The 13,341-nt window shown below is 35.0% G+C and overlaps 2 protein-coding genes across 2 annotated transcripts; both read left to right on the top strand.

The window, feature by feature from the left end:
• Positions 1-2,600: 2,600 nt before the first annotated feature.
• LOC135074977 (uncharacterized) lies at positions 2,601-5,226 on the top strand. The gene is made up of 4 exons (XM_063969345.1): positions 2,601-3,783; positions 4,018-4,262; positions 4,487-4,540; positions 4,949-5,226. Exons 2-4 carry the CDS (start codon positions 4,025-4,027, stop codon positions 5,116-5,118), a joined length of 462 nt encoding a protein of 153 aa, XP_063825415.1. The 5' UTR covers positions 2,601-3,783; positions 4,018-4,024; the 3' UTR covers positions 5,119-5,226.
• Positions 5,227-10,045: 4,819 nt separating this feature from the next.
• Positions 10,046-11,240, top strand: LOC135074563 (uncharacterized). Its single transcript, XM_063968896.1, has 3 exons — positions 10,046-10,621; positions 10,739-10,954; positions 11,088-11,240. Exons 1-3 carry the CDS (start codon positions 10,336-10,338, stop codon positions 11,216-11,218), a joined length of 633 nt encoding a protein of 210 aa, XP_063824966.1. The 5' UTR covers positions 10,046-10,335; the 3' UTR covers positions 11,219-11,240.
• Positions 11,241-13,341: the final 2,101 nt, after the last annotated feature.

The following is a 13,341-nucleotide window of genomic DNA, read 5'->3' as shown; positions in this document are numbered from 1 at the left end:
TTTGACGATTTGTAAAAATTAATATATTTAAAGAGGAAAATAAAGATGTTTTTGGTTTTTTATCGGGCCCCCGGGAAATCTCTAGTGCCAGACTTTTTCAAATAGACAGAGTAGAGGCATCTGCCTAAGGAAGTTCTATAATTTTGCCATTATACCTTTTTTATAAATGACGGCGGAAGAACAATTTTATTCAAACCTTTTGATTTGTTTTGATTATTTTATAGGGCTTTATTATGAAGAAAAATCTTTTGTGTTTCATTTTCACTTCGAACGTTTTTTACCACATTGAATTTTGTCGTTTAGAAATATCTTCAAAACTAGGTACCTGACTTAGCTTTATGAAACAAAACGTATTGGCAAAACTACGCATTTTTACATTTATTAAAAATAAAAAGCTTGAGTAAATAGTCTTTATTTTATTAAGCCTGAGCCCCGATTACGGTAATTTTTAACGTCAACAATCCAGACACGCTTCTCGATTCTGCGATACGATTGGTCGTTCAACAGCGTACGTCAGCTGTTTTGACCAATCGTATCGCAGAATCGATGAAGCGCGTCTGGATTGTAGACGTTAAAAGTTACCGTAATCGGGGCTCAGGTACTTACTAGGATATTTAAAAGTATGGAATTAAGTATGAATTACTATAGGTGTACCAGAATCTCATGGCAAATGGGGAAAATAAACTTTGTTGAGTGCAATACTGGGGAAATTGGATTAAACGATCTTGATACTGTTTAATTTTTATTTATGACTAATATTAATGAACATGAAGTACGAATGCCTACCTATACATTTTAGGTATGTGTATGAAGAATGTTGTTATACATCGGGTTTTTAACATAGGAACATGTCTTGAAAAATAAGTAAACCGTATATTACTGTAAATAAATTTATTAAGTATCATACTTATAACTTATCACTTCATTCAGAACTAGAAAACAATTCTAAGAACTCCACTTGCATTTCTTGTTCTTCAAATAGATGATCAAGTTAAAGAGTTACCTATTAATATAATATAAATCGCTTTTTCAGCATTTCAATTAATCAAACTTGCTTGATGAAATCTTTTTCAATTTTCTTTACATGGTCATAACATTTTCACCATTACTCTGCACCAATGAATGAAATACACCTGAAAACCCCGATAAAGCAGCTATTAGGTAAGAATAATATAAAAATAAACATAACCCTTCTTCTGACGCAGTTAGGTAATAAACTAAATGTAGGTAAGTATCAAAACGTTTCATTCCAACTTGCTGTCAACTCAACGACACGCATTAAAATCAAAGATTGACTTTGAATTATGCCTTATTTTACAATACACTTTGAAAACAATATGACTTGCTTGAGTTTTTTCGTCTTTTTCACAAAAATAACAAATAGGCATGAAGAGATTACAAAATTTCTGCAACGGCTGACAGATCTCTTGATTTACTTTGACAGGTGACAATAAAGCCATAGACAATGGCCATATGAAAAACACACTTTTCCAATATTGTTGTTTGCCATGAGATTCTGGTACACCTATAGTAGTACTATTTAACATAATGGAATAACAATCATTACTTTCATAAACATTAGGCACAACAACAAAAATATTATTTGCAAATTAATAATGTAGAATAAAGTCTACCGCTACAAAATTATTTTAATCCACAGTCAGAGTAACTATAAATTTTACAAAATATCAGTTTTATCGGAATTAATTAATTTTCGAATCGATTCATACGATATCTTTCGATGACTTTGCGAATGCAGTACGATGATACGATTACTTTTACGTTGCGGCAATCACTAAAATTCGCTAAAATGACACTAATGACGTTTAAAAAGTGGCACGCTCGGCTTCATACAATTTTTGACACATGCTGCATCTATCCATATCTGTGATACTGAACTGTAATAGATGAATTTAATTCCTCTATGCACCCACCAAACCCGTGACATTGACAGGGGGGCGCCATCGTCAATCGTCTATACCTAATCGCTGGTTCCGATTTTTGTCTAAGGATTTTTGCCACGTTTGCCGCGTTGAAAACTATATATAGTTCCAAAATACTGAACTGTCCTATGCATGACATTGACAGTGGGGCGCCACCATCAATACCGGATCGCTGGTTCCGATTTTTGCTATGTTGGAAACCATATAGTTGAACGATGGTAGCGCCCCCCTGTCATTGAGTTTGGTGGGACAGTTCAGCTTGGGTCATCTATAGTTGAATGATGGGGGCACCCCTCTGTCACCTCTGTCAACGAGTTTGGTGGGACCACAGATTAGAGAGTATGGGTGGGACACATAGCTGACCCACGCTGAACTGTCCCACCAAACTCAATGACGCTACCATCGCGGCATCGTTCAACTAAATGATTTCCAACATGGCAAAAATCGAAACCAGCGATCTGCCCCCCTAGACAAAACGCACTTTTTGATCGAATCGAAAATCGAATCCGTCAAAACTCCATACAAAAAAGGGGCTTTTCGACCACTTTTCGACTGGTTTGCGATTAAAATTTGCACTTTGTCTAGACCCACTGATATAGACGGTGGCGCGGGTGGCGCCCCGCTGTCAATGTCATGGATAGGACAGTTCAGTATTAGATGACCCACGCTGAACTGTCCCACCAAACTCAATGACAGGGGGGCGCTACCATCGTTCAACTATATGGTTTCCAACATGGCAAAAATCGGAACCAGCGATCCGGTATTGACGGTGGCGCCCCACTGTCAATGTCATGGATAGGACCAGTAACGACTGTTTTCATCACATTGACTTGTAAAATTGTAAATCTATGGATTGGCCATGCCTACAAAAGCGTGTTTTATGTTGGAATTGGTTGGATTGGAACACACTAATAACCAATAGATATTTTATTTTACAATCATCTTAAAAAATTTAAAAAATAGCGAAAGAAAAACTGGAAAAACTATATAAATAATCAAACAAATAAATAAATAACAAGATAAAAGCCATGGATAAAAGCATGTCAGTGATGCAGAGGTTGGCTGCCTAATTATTGTTAGGTCGTTGGCTGCCAGCAGTGGGTAGACACTTCTCATACAAAAACTAGTCTCTATATGTAGCAATTGATATACAACCTTATCCCTTAAGCAATAAAGTGCATTTTGGATTGATTTCACTATAGCAGGGGAACCCGCGGATCAATACCACCATACTAAAAATAATTGTTAGTGTCCTTATGTTGGTAGTATTGTTAGTTTGACAAATGAAAAAAAATGTCTGTCAATTGAGTTTGAGTTTTTAACCGGCGAATTGATTCGTGTGAAGTTATTTTCTCAGATTTGGTGCAATATTACTGTAAATAAACTTTTCTGTCGTTTACGTTGAGTTGATTAAGTTCCTCCGTATCGGGCGTGATAAAGTTTGCTGTTCAGTGTTATGTTTTTTGTGAGATAGAGACTCTTTTAAATAAGCTGTGTTTCAACTTCTACAGAAGTTTAAACTCTTATTTACTTTTCTGTTTAATGGGTATGTTATCTACTTACTTGAAATATTACATCTATTACAAATCTATTTTTCATTAAAAACAACCCTATGTGATGAAAATGTAAATGTACTTTCAAAACTGGTAAATGCATGAACCAGGGCATTGACACTGGTTGGAGAGAAATTATAGGCTTTGTTTAATTAATACCTATTTCATTTTAGGCTTCTACTGATAATGGAGAGTAGAAACAACTAGAAGTGCGTTATTTGTAATAAGAGGCGAAGTCGTGGTGGATCACCCTTACTTTTGAGTAGGTTTCCTCTGGATTCTGACCGGTGAGTTTCTAATAACACTCATTTATTACAAGATAATTTTACTGATTGTGTAAACTTAAAGGCTGGGATTAATATTTTTAATCATACAGTAAATAACCATAACCAATTTTTAATTTCAGTATTTTGTTTCGTACTCTGCAAATGAATTGCATAACAATACTAAAAGAAATTAGTTGATGAATAAATTTCAGTTTGTTATTCTTTTTCTTTTCTAATAGGTATTTCTTATTTCAGTTGTCGAATGTGGGTTAAAAATGCTGGCTTAGAAGACTTAGCATATGTACCTATTGAAAAGTTACACCAACTGAAGTTTGTTTGTGGTGGGCACTTCACTCCTGAATCCTTCAATGCCAAAGGAACTCGGCTGAAGAACTCAGCTATTCCAACACTGGAATTGAGCAATCCCATCTTGCCAGATGAAGTTTTGACAGAGTTTCCTCTTCATGTAAAAGACTCCAATAAAGAAAACCTCAAGACAGGTATGATGATGACTTCAATTATTTTTTTTAAATTTAATTTACTATCTATCAATTTTTCTTTAGATGTCTTAATTAATTTTCTTTGGTTTCCAAAACAAACCAACCGAATGCAATTTAACAAGGTTCTTTCTTTGTAACCACAAACATGTGTTGTATGAACTTGTATGCTTATCAATAAATAATATATAATTTCAATAATTAATTATATCTATACTTTGTTACAGTTCTTTATGATCATTCATATTGCATTCCAAAGAAGTCAAATCCAGTTGAACGAGGTATGTTTATCTAAAATTATACTAATAATATAAAAAGGAAATATTTAATTGTTTGTTTGTATTTGATCGGCTCCGTAACTCGAGCCAAGATAGCCTAAAGTGCGGGTTAGAACCCCACAGCTTGAATATTGTAGTAAACCCACTCGTAACACAATTTAGCTTAGAATGTGTGTTGAGTTAGAGGGACTTTAGTAATTTGTGTAATACAAATTCTTCAAAAAAAGTACCGGACCAATTTGAAAAATTTTAGGCAATCTACATTAATTAGCCAGGTCAGCTAGTTTAATAATATTTATAAGCTAGTAATTTTTAATGTGAGCAAGACATGTACTAGACTGATTGTACCCTAAAGTTGGGTAAGAACATGACATTTTATTACCCAATTCACATTTCATTATCTGCTTTCAGTTCCCCTTACAACTACAACCAAACAACTAAATTCAACATGTTTGGGAGCTGTGGATATACCAGATTCTGGTATTTCTGCGAAAACAACTTTTGAACCTCTTCCTTCTACTTCCAATGCACCAGAACATATGACCTATAAACCCATTACTCATGGTAAGTGTACAAACTAATTATTTACCTTCTAAAATATGCCTTCCCTCAAACTAAAGAATGCCACCCTGGATGCGTTCTGCAGTCTGCAGTCAGGTCAAAATGAACTTATATGTACAACATTCTAGGTTTCTGTACATTTTATATTAAGGCTTGGTATTTCTGCTAAAGTAGGTATTTCGCGCTGTCGAAATCTGCGCGCGCAATACTTCGCCGAAGACAGCGCGCCAAAGAGCTCTCGCGGCTACACAGTATAGAAATACGCAGTTTAGAAATACGCAGTTGGATAGGTTAGGTTGACTTCCTTCCGTTCAAGCGTCACACTCACAGCACTTTCTAATACAAATCATATCCAAGTGATACAAATTAAAACAACTTTCAAAATTTTTGGGAATATATTTTAGAATCGAATAAATATAGAATATAACTGCCAAAGTAAACACGGTTCAAAGAGGCGTGGCGTCACCCGACCTTCCGGAAGTTCCGCGCCGGCTAAAAGAATTTCAAGATTACGTTACCCGACCTATCGGTAGATCCTCGGGAGCTTGAGCGATTGGAAAAACATTTTATGATCAGTTACTCGTAGTAGCGATTATTTAGAGCTTGGATAATAAATTATAGTTGTTGCAATTCACAAAGCTTTGCATGTGGTTAATTACATTAATCAGTACACGCATCAATTTTGTTCAGTCTTTTTGTTTATTAATAAATAAAAATATCATACTAAAATTGCATACATATTTGTTTGTATTGGTCTGGGTGTTTTCTTTCCATAATTTATGTATAACGTATGTACGGGGCTCTGTATCGAAAATCACTATGAGCAATGAGCATCACACACTGTTACCTGGAGTGCATTACCGCAGCAAAATTGTTATAAATGTTGTGCTTTAGAGAGTCGAGAGTATAGCAGATAATTAGTCCATCGTGAGCAGAAATTTGTCCACTAATAGCAAAATTCGTTCAAATTATAGTTTTAAAGTTATTGGCTAGAAGATTATTTTATCTTGCAGCTTAGACCTTTAGCTACAGACCTTAGACAGTATTTTTGAAATATTCTTACGCATGGTGGAGGAAGGGACGCTCTAGAGCAGTGGTTCTTAACCGGTGGTCCGCGGACCACTGGTGGTCCCTGGAGGCATTCCAAGTGGTCCACGATGTGCACTTGCACACCTTGGTCAAAACCACTTTTAACTGATTTTTGCAGTCAAACTGGTTTTGACCGATTATGAGGTGGTCCCTGACAAGACAGAAATTTGGTAAAATGGTCCCTCATGACTTAAAGGTTAAGAACCACTGCTCTAGAGACTCAAAACTACAAGGATACACATGAACTCCAGTTTTAAATCCGTTGATATCTGCTGCATCTGCCATGTTTTTGGCTATAAGATTCTTCTATCTTACGGCTTAGACCTTTAGCTACAGACCTTAGACAGTATTTTTGTGAAAATTCTTACGCATGGTGGAGGAAGGGACGCTCTAGACAATCAAGTCTACAAGGAGTCACATCAACTCCAGTTTTAAATCCGTTGACATCTGCTGCATCTGCCATCTTTTTGGGTAGAAGATTCTTCCATCTTGCAGCTTAGACCTTTAGCTACAGACCTTAGACAGTATTTTTTTGAAAATTCTTACCCATGGAGGAGGAAGGGACGCTCTAGACACTCAAGTCTACAAGGAGTCATATGAACTCCAGTTTTAAATCCGTTGACATCTGCTGCATCTGCCATCTTTTTGGGTAGAAGATTCTTCCATCTTGCAGCTTAGACCTTTAGCTACAGACCTTAGACAGTATTTTTGAAACATTCTTACGCATGGTGGAGGAAGGGATGCTCTAGAGACTCAAGTCTACAAGGAGTCATATGAACTCCAGTTTTAAATCCGTTAACATCTGCTGCATCTGCCATCTTTTTGGCTAGAAGATTCTTCTATCTTACAGCTTAGACCTTTAGCTACAGACCTTAGACAGCATTTTTTATTATTTATTTGTGACAGTGTGCTCTTCTAAAGAGTGTAAGACGATTGTATGTAGGTACTATTAAAATGTAATTTTAACTCATTGGTTTTGTCTCATATTTGAGGAATGTACTATGTATCATGAGTAGAGTCTTCGTTGAAAAGGATGCGAACGATTTAAATTTCAATAGGTAGACAAAATTGATAATTCATAATTATCAAAAATTTAAGCTTTCTCCAGTAACACTGATATTATTATACTGTGACTCATCAAAGTCATCATTGTCAAAAATATTGACAAATCGCGAACTGTCACGGCCATAAAACTGACACGCGTCCGTCCTCCGTAAGCGCCACCGCGCGACTGATTGAGATTGTCCAAGCCGTCATGGACGATTTTTTCCACATTTTTTAACATAGTAACTAAATAAGACGCAATATAAAAATTTCATCCGTTAAAAGCCCTCAAGTTATTTCTGAACTTTAGTTTAGTAAAAGATTTAGAATCTCAAATCGCTTATTTTAAAAATAAAACCATAAATAGAAAACGAATAGAGGTAACTTTGGGAATATATTCTATCGAGTCAACTTCATCAAATCGTGTTTCCATCCGTTAATAGCCCTAGAAAATATCCTCAACTATGCCCAATAAAAATCTTAGCCTTTAATTTTACTGTTTAGTACCTCAAAAATGAAAAATGAAAACCTCATTTTCGCCATTTTCTCTGCTACCCGGCCTTAATGCGATTTGACCGTGCGGATACGAACAAAGAACGCAAAGCACACGTGACTGATTGCCTTATCACGACCACTTACAGATTGTCTTGACATACCCGCAGACCGCATCCAGAATGAACATTAAAACCTCTAAATGCCTTTAATTTAATATTATGTCATTGTTATTGAAGGTGGGCCCACGCTTCATATTTTATGAGAAGAGCTATCATTATCCTGTCTTTGCATTTTTTTAAAACTTGATAATGATTGATTGATTTGGAAATAATATGTTTCATAAAACAACAAAATAAATTTTAAACTAATTTGCATATTTATAATATTTCAGATGATAAAAACATTTGCCATCAAGATGCACAGGCAGAAATATTAGTCCACAGTTATAAAAGACCTAAGAAAAACATTGAAATGAAAGGTAAGATAAAACATACCTAATTTAAAAAACTAAGTAAAATTGCTGATTAATTAACCAATATTCAATTCAATTTGCTTTAATGTTGTTTTTTTTACTAATGGAAATGTTTTTATTACAGACACTTCATCAACATTTACAATTAAAGAGAAGAGGCTTTGGCGACAGTTACAAAATGCAAAAAAAACAATAAGGAATATAGCGAAGGTAGTTGCAGAAGAACACAACAGAATTTTTTTAAATATTAAAAAACTGAATAGTACCATTGTAAATCCAACATTCAAAACTAATATGAGGGTGAAGTATGCTGCGCATGCTCTGAGTAATACCGTGGCAGCTATTTTAAAAATGATGGCATGGAAAGAAGTTTCTGATTGCAATGATACAGCATTTGTGATTGAACAGTTAGATAAACTATTTGATTGTACAAATGGTCCATCATCTTTAAATGACGTAAAGAAAGGGATCCGGGAAAATGTTTCCACATCAAGTAATCACATTGAGTCTTGGACCTTTTATACTGATAAGTTAAAAACCATAAAATTTATAACAGCAGAAAACACGATACTAAAAAATGTTAAATGCGTAAAGGGATATCAAATATCTATCAAATCCTTAAACGATATTTGGGAAAAGTTAAAGAATGAAGGGTTTAAATATATGAACCTTAGACAGTTTAACCAAGACTCTCTGGAAAACTTATTTGGAATCATTAGGCAACACAGTGTAACCAATAGAAATCCCACTATCACGCACTTTACTGCAGCGCTTAAAACAAGCATGGTTACTGGGCTGAAAGTGCCTCATAGCAGAAGTGCTAATTGTGAAGCAGACAACAATAAACATATGCTGGAATATAAAGACATTTTAAAAACTAATTTAAAAACAACAGAAATAAAAATTAATGTTCAAGATTCCACAGACACTGAATTTTATCCTGTGTTGTCTATCCCGGACCCTGAAAACTTAGAACAGCCCATTGAAAATTTGTGTAGCCTTGAAAACCAACCAGTAGTATATGTAAGCGGGTATTTAGCTGCCAAACTATTACAGAACAGTTCTTGTTTAATTTGTGAAGAGTGTTTGAGCGTGAAAACTCCTGTTGACAATGATTTGTATGCATATATATCTCTTCGCGAATGGTGGCATGATAAAAAAAGTCTCGTTTATCCAACAATTCAATTATGTACCACCGTAAATGAAGCTAAACAATTTTATCATGACCATATTGCCGACCAGATATATATGGAAAATGTTGGAAAATTCATTTTCTTAATGTTGAGTACAAATTGTAATTTTAGTTGGTTTAAATGTCAACAACATAATAAATAAATTTATGATAAGATGTTTAAAATATTAAGTTACCTTTTTCTAAGAAAAAGTTGTAAAATCATTAATGACAGCTTCATAAAAAGTGAAAACAATTTTGCTGACAAAAGTAAAAAAGCACAGCAACAAAGCATTGAAAAGTAATCTTAGGGCTGAGGTTCGATCAGCTGATAAGAAAATTAAAGATGTTTATAAATAAAAATCCTATTTTTTCTTAGAAAAAGTTGTGAAAATAAAAGTTTACAAAATTATCATTTCTGTACTTTGTTATAATTTTCAATAATTCCTCATGCCTACAACTGCTATGTCATGTTCAATACTTATTGTAATATACCTATTTTATTTCGAAATAAATAATTTACGTTACAAAACTTCGTTTTACTTACACATAGTATAAAATAAAAATAGTAATCATTAAAATATTGAAGGTTCCTATACTAGATATCGATATGCAATTACAACCCTAGCAAAGTATCGATAATCGATAAGTTATTACGAACGTCACTAATACTGTCAGAAAATAAGGCATTATGTTGGTAGCTCCGCCTGTAGTTTGTGCGGTTGGTAAAGATTTGCGGGTCGTTCTCTAAAATGCATATGTGTGCGTGAGCTCAAAAAATATCTATGGAGTGCCGTCTCTTACTCTTTTATGCTCTTTGGCTGCCAGTGTGACAGTACCTGACAGTTGTGGTGGCTGCTGATTATTTGAATTTGTTCGGTTGGATTTGGATTGATTGAGAAGAGTTTTGCGTCCAAAAAACAATTTATTGTATTGTGAAATAGTGTTACCTACTAATCCAGAGAAATGAGTGTAATCGAAGAGTGGAGTTTTCAAAATAATATTCGTGATATTGATGTAGATCTTTTCGATAACTTTGCGCAAGTAATAAACATCAAAAGAGATAACATTCTCATATTACTTGATGATGGTTTCAAAGTACAAAAATGTATTTTCAACGGTACGATAAATGTTAATAATGATGACGAGCTTCAGATTTTGAACGAACAAAATAAGCAATTGAGGTGTGACATCGAATCTAAAATTGAAGAACTCGGTCGACAGCAAAATAAATATGAAAGTTATAAAAGAGGTTTGTTTACAAACATACTATAATATTACATAAAACTTAATCATTGGATGGAGTACTGTTTTTTAAGATTAACCTGAAAAAAAAAGCCTAAATAATCTGGTTTGTTTGTACTTTCAGATCAGAAGCTTCTCTCACAAGAAGTCAAGGAAACTCATGAAGCTTTCTTGATGGCTAAAAAATGTTACAAGAAGTTTTTAAGAGTATATTATTCAATAGAAAAGCGGAATAAAGACAAACAAACAATATTTTTTCAATTTTTTACCGAATCTAAGAAGGATTCTGAAAACTATTCAGTCCGTTTGATTCGTGATTCTAAGTCCGGATATTATGAATGTAAGTCATTTAACAAGTTATTATATTCATATTTTATAAATTTACACATTTAATCATGTATGCCATACCACCATAGCCAGATGATACATTATACTTTTATGGAGACATACTAAAATAATATTATTATTTTCAGTGTTGAGTACAACTCCAAAGCTGAACTCTCTAAAAGAACTGCAGAGGAGATTGAAAGAAACCAATGATGTTCCTGGAATTATGTGCAGTATAAGACAAGCTTTTGTTGTAATTAAAGAAAATAAACATTAATTTTTTATTATGTAACAACAACAATATAGTATTATTTTATTGTCATGTTCAAAACGAAAATTGTAAATGTGGTAAAGAATACATTTAGGTGAGAGATCTATTCCGTTTTATACTGAGGGACAAAACAGCTCATTTCTATCATTAGGAGTCATCAGGATGATAAAGCATGTAAAAAAGAAACGCTGCCGAAGCGATAGGTACCGAAAAGCGATTTTGCCGCCGTCCATCAGATCCCTGCACTTTGTCATCATTACAAATGAGAAGTAAGTATAATAAAAAAATCTGAAATGAAATATAGATCTTTATTTGTTAACTTTATAAAATATCTAACTACCTACATAGGTCTTAGTGTAATAAAAATTTCACACAAATACTTAACAAAAATAAATACATTCTATTTGAGGTGATTTCAAATATTACAGTACAGTCCTAATACAGATTTCCTGGTGGACCTTCAGGAAAAAAAAGAAGAATTTTTTTTTCCCCATGTGGCGTGTGTGCTGATCTGCAGATATAGCTTCTCTCTAACTATTCCATCTATTGAGACTCAACTTTCCTATAAGCGAACGACTCTTAAGTAATAAGTTGCGGTTATTTCCACTTGCCCCCACCGGCATCGCCTAGGCAACTATAAATTTGTAAAAAACATATCAGTGACCACCGTGTCTCTTTTTGAGGTGGCAACCGAGAATTGTATTTTTAATTTTTTAAATATCCCAATCTTCCATCCCCCAAGACGTCGTATCGGATACGACGACGAATTTCTGATGGGCATGGACTTGAGATTCTAAGATGGATAAAAAAATCGATTAGTGATTAGGGTCTTATCAGGATGAAACAAATGAGTTAAGAATTTTTGTCCAAATAAAAAAATATGGGACAGGAGGCAAAAAGTCGGCGCCACGACGACTCGATTCACCAGGAAAATAAAGTTGGGTGAAATGAGAACACTAAAAAATCTATGCCTACTTTGTTCACCCAGGTGGTATCATTCCTTTCCCCGAAAAAAAAGGTGGTATCATTCCGGTGAACAAAGTAGAATAAACGTGAGGTCGAAATGAACTTGTAACATTGGACGGACAAAATAGGTAGAGCGCTCGCCTTGGAGAAGAATACTTAGTTTTACCAACCAATGGTTTAGCGACTATTTAAGTGGTCCCATAACTACAGCGAAAGTTAAGGCGAAAACCATAAAGTATACCTAGCAGAATAGAGCAACAACCATTGGCAACAACGAAGAAAACGCAAAGAACAGCGAGCAAAATGTCATTAGCAGCGCCAGCAGTGGCGGCGTAGCATAGGTTGGCACCCGGGGCGGCAACCCCCCCTAGACGCCCCCTACTTTCGAGACGGCGCGTGTTACCGCTCGCACCACCCGGGCACCGCGTGCCCCGCTACACCACCGAGCACATGCGGCTAGAGATGGGTTTCCACCCGGGTAAAAACCCAATAAAAACCCGTTTCATTCCACCCGTGGGTGTTTACACCGGGTGAAAACAAATAATTTTATAATTATTTCAATTGGTATCTTTTCTTTATTTTTATTGAATTTTTCTCATTTAAGTTTATTGATTAATAAGTAATAAGTCAAATTTAACACTAATATGCATTTATATCGTGGCCAAATCGTAAAATTCATCACGTTATGATGATGTGACCAATTATTTTATAAAATGGTGTTATTTCAAGAATCGTTGAACCGATTTAGAAGAAATTTAGTAGGAACACAATAATTTGTGATCATGGCAAGGACATGGAGGGGGGGGGGGGGGGGTTGATGCCAAAGATGCCAAACTCTCTCTTTGATGATATTACGGTATAAAGTAACAAATAACAACACCAACTACAAAGTACTTCTGCTTAAAAACTTGAAATCAAACCGCCCTTCCGCCACTGTAACGCATTGTAACGTTTTTCAAGACCTCCTCTCCCACCAGATTGCATTACGTAACACTAGAACGCCCCCTTAGCAACAAATACCACTTCTCACTTTAAAAATACGCTATTTTTGTTTTCACCCACCAGAATGGGGGGTGATAATGGGTAAAAACCGGGTTTTTACCCAAATCACCCAGTTTAAACCCAATCGGGTGAAATGGGTTTTTACCCACTACCCATCTCTA

Source organism: Ostrinia nubilalis, chromosome 9 (genome assembly GCF_963855985.1).
Source record: "Ostrinia nubilalis chromosome 9, ilOstNubi1.1, whole genome shotgun sequence".
In the NCBI taxonomy this organism is placed as follows: domain Eukaryota; kingdom Metazoa; phylum Arthropoda; class Insecta; order Lepidoptera; family Crambidae; genus Ostrinia; species Ostrinia nubilalis.
Note: the sequence above shows the minus strand (reverse complement) of the source record. Positions and strands in the feature narration are given on the sequence as shown.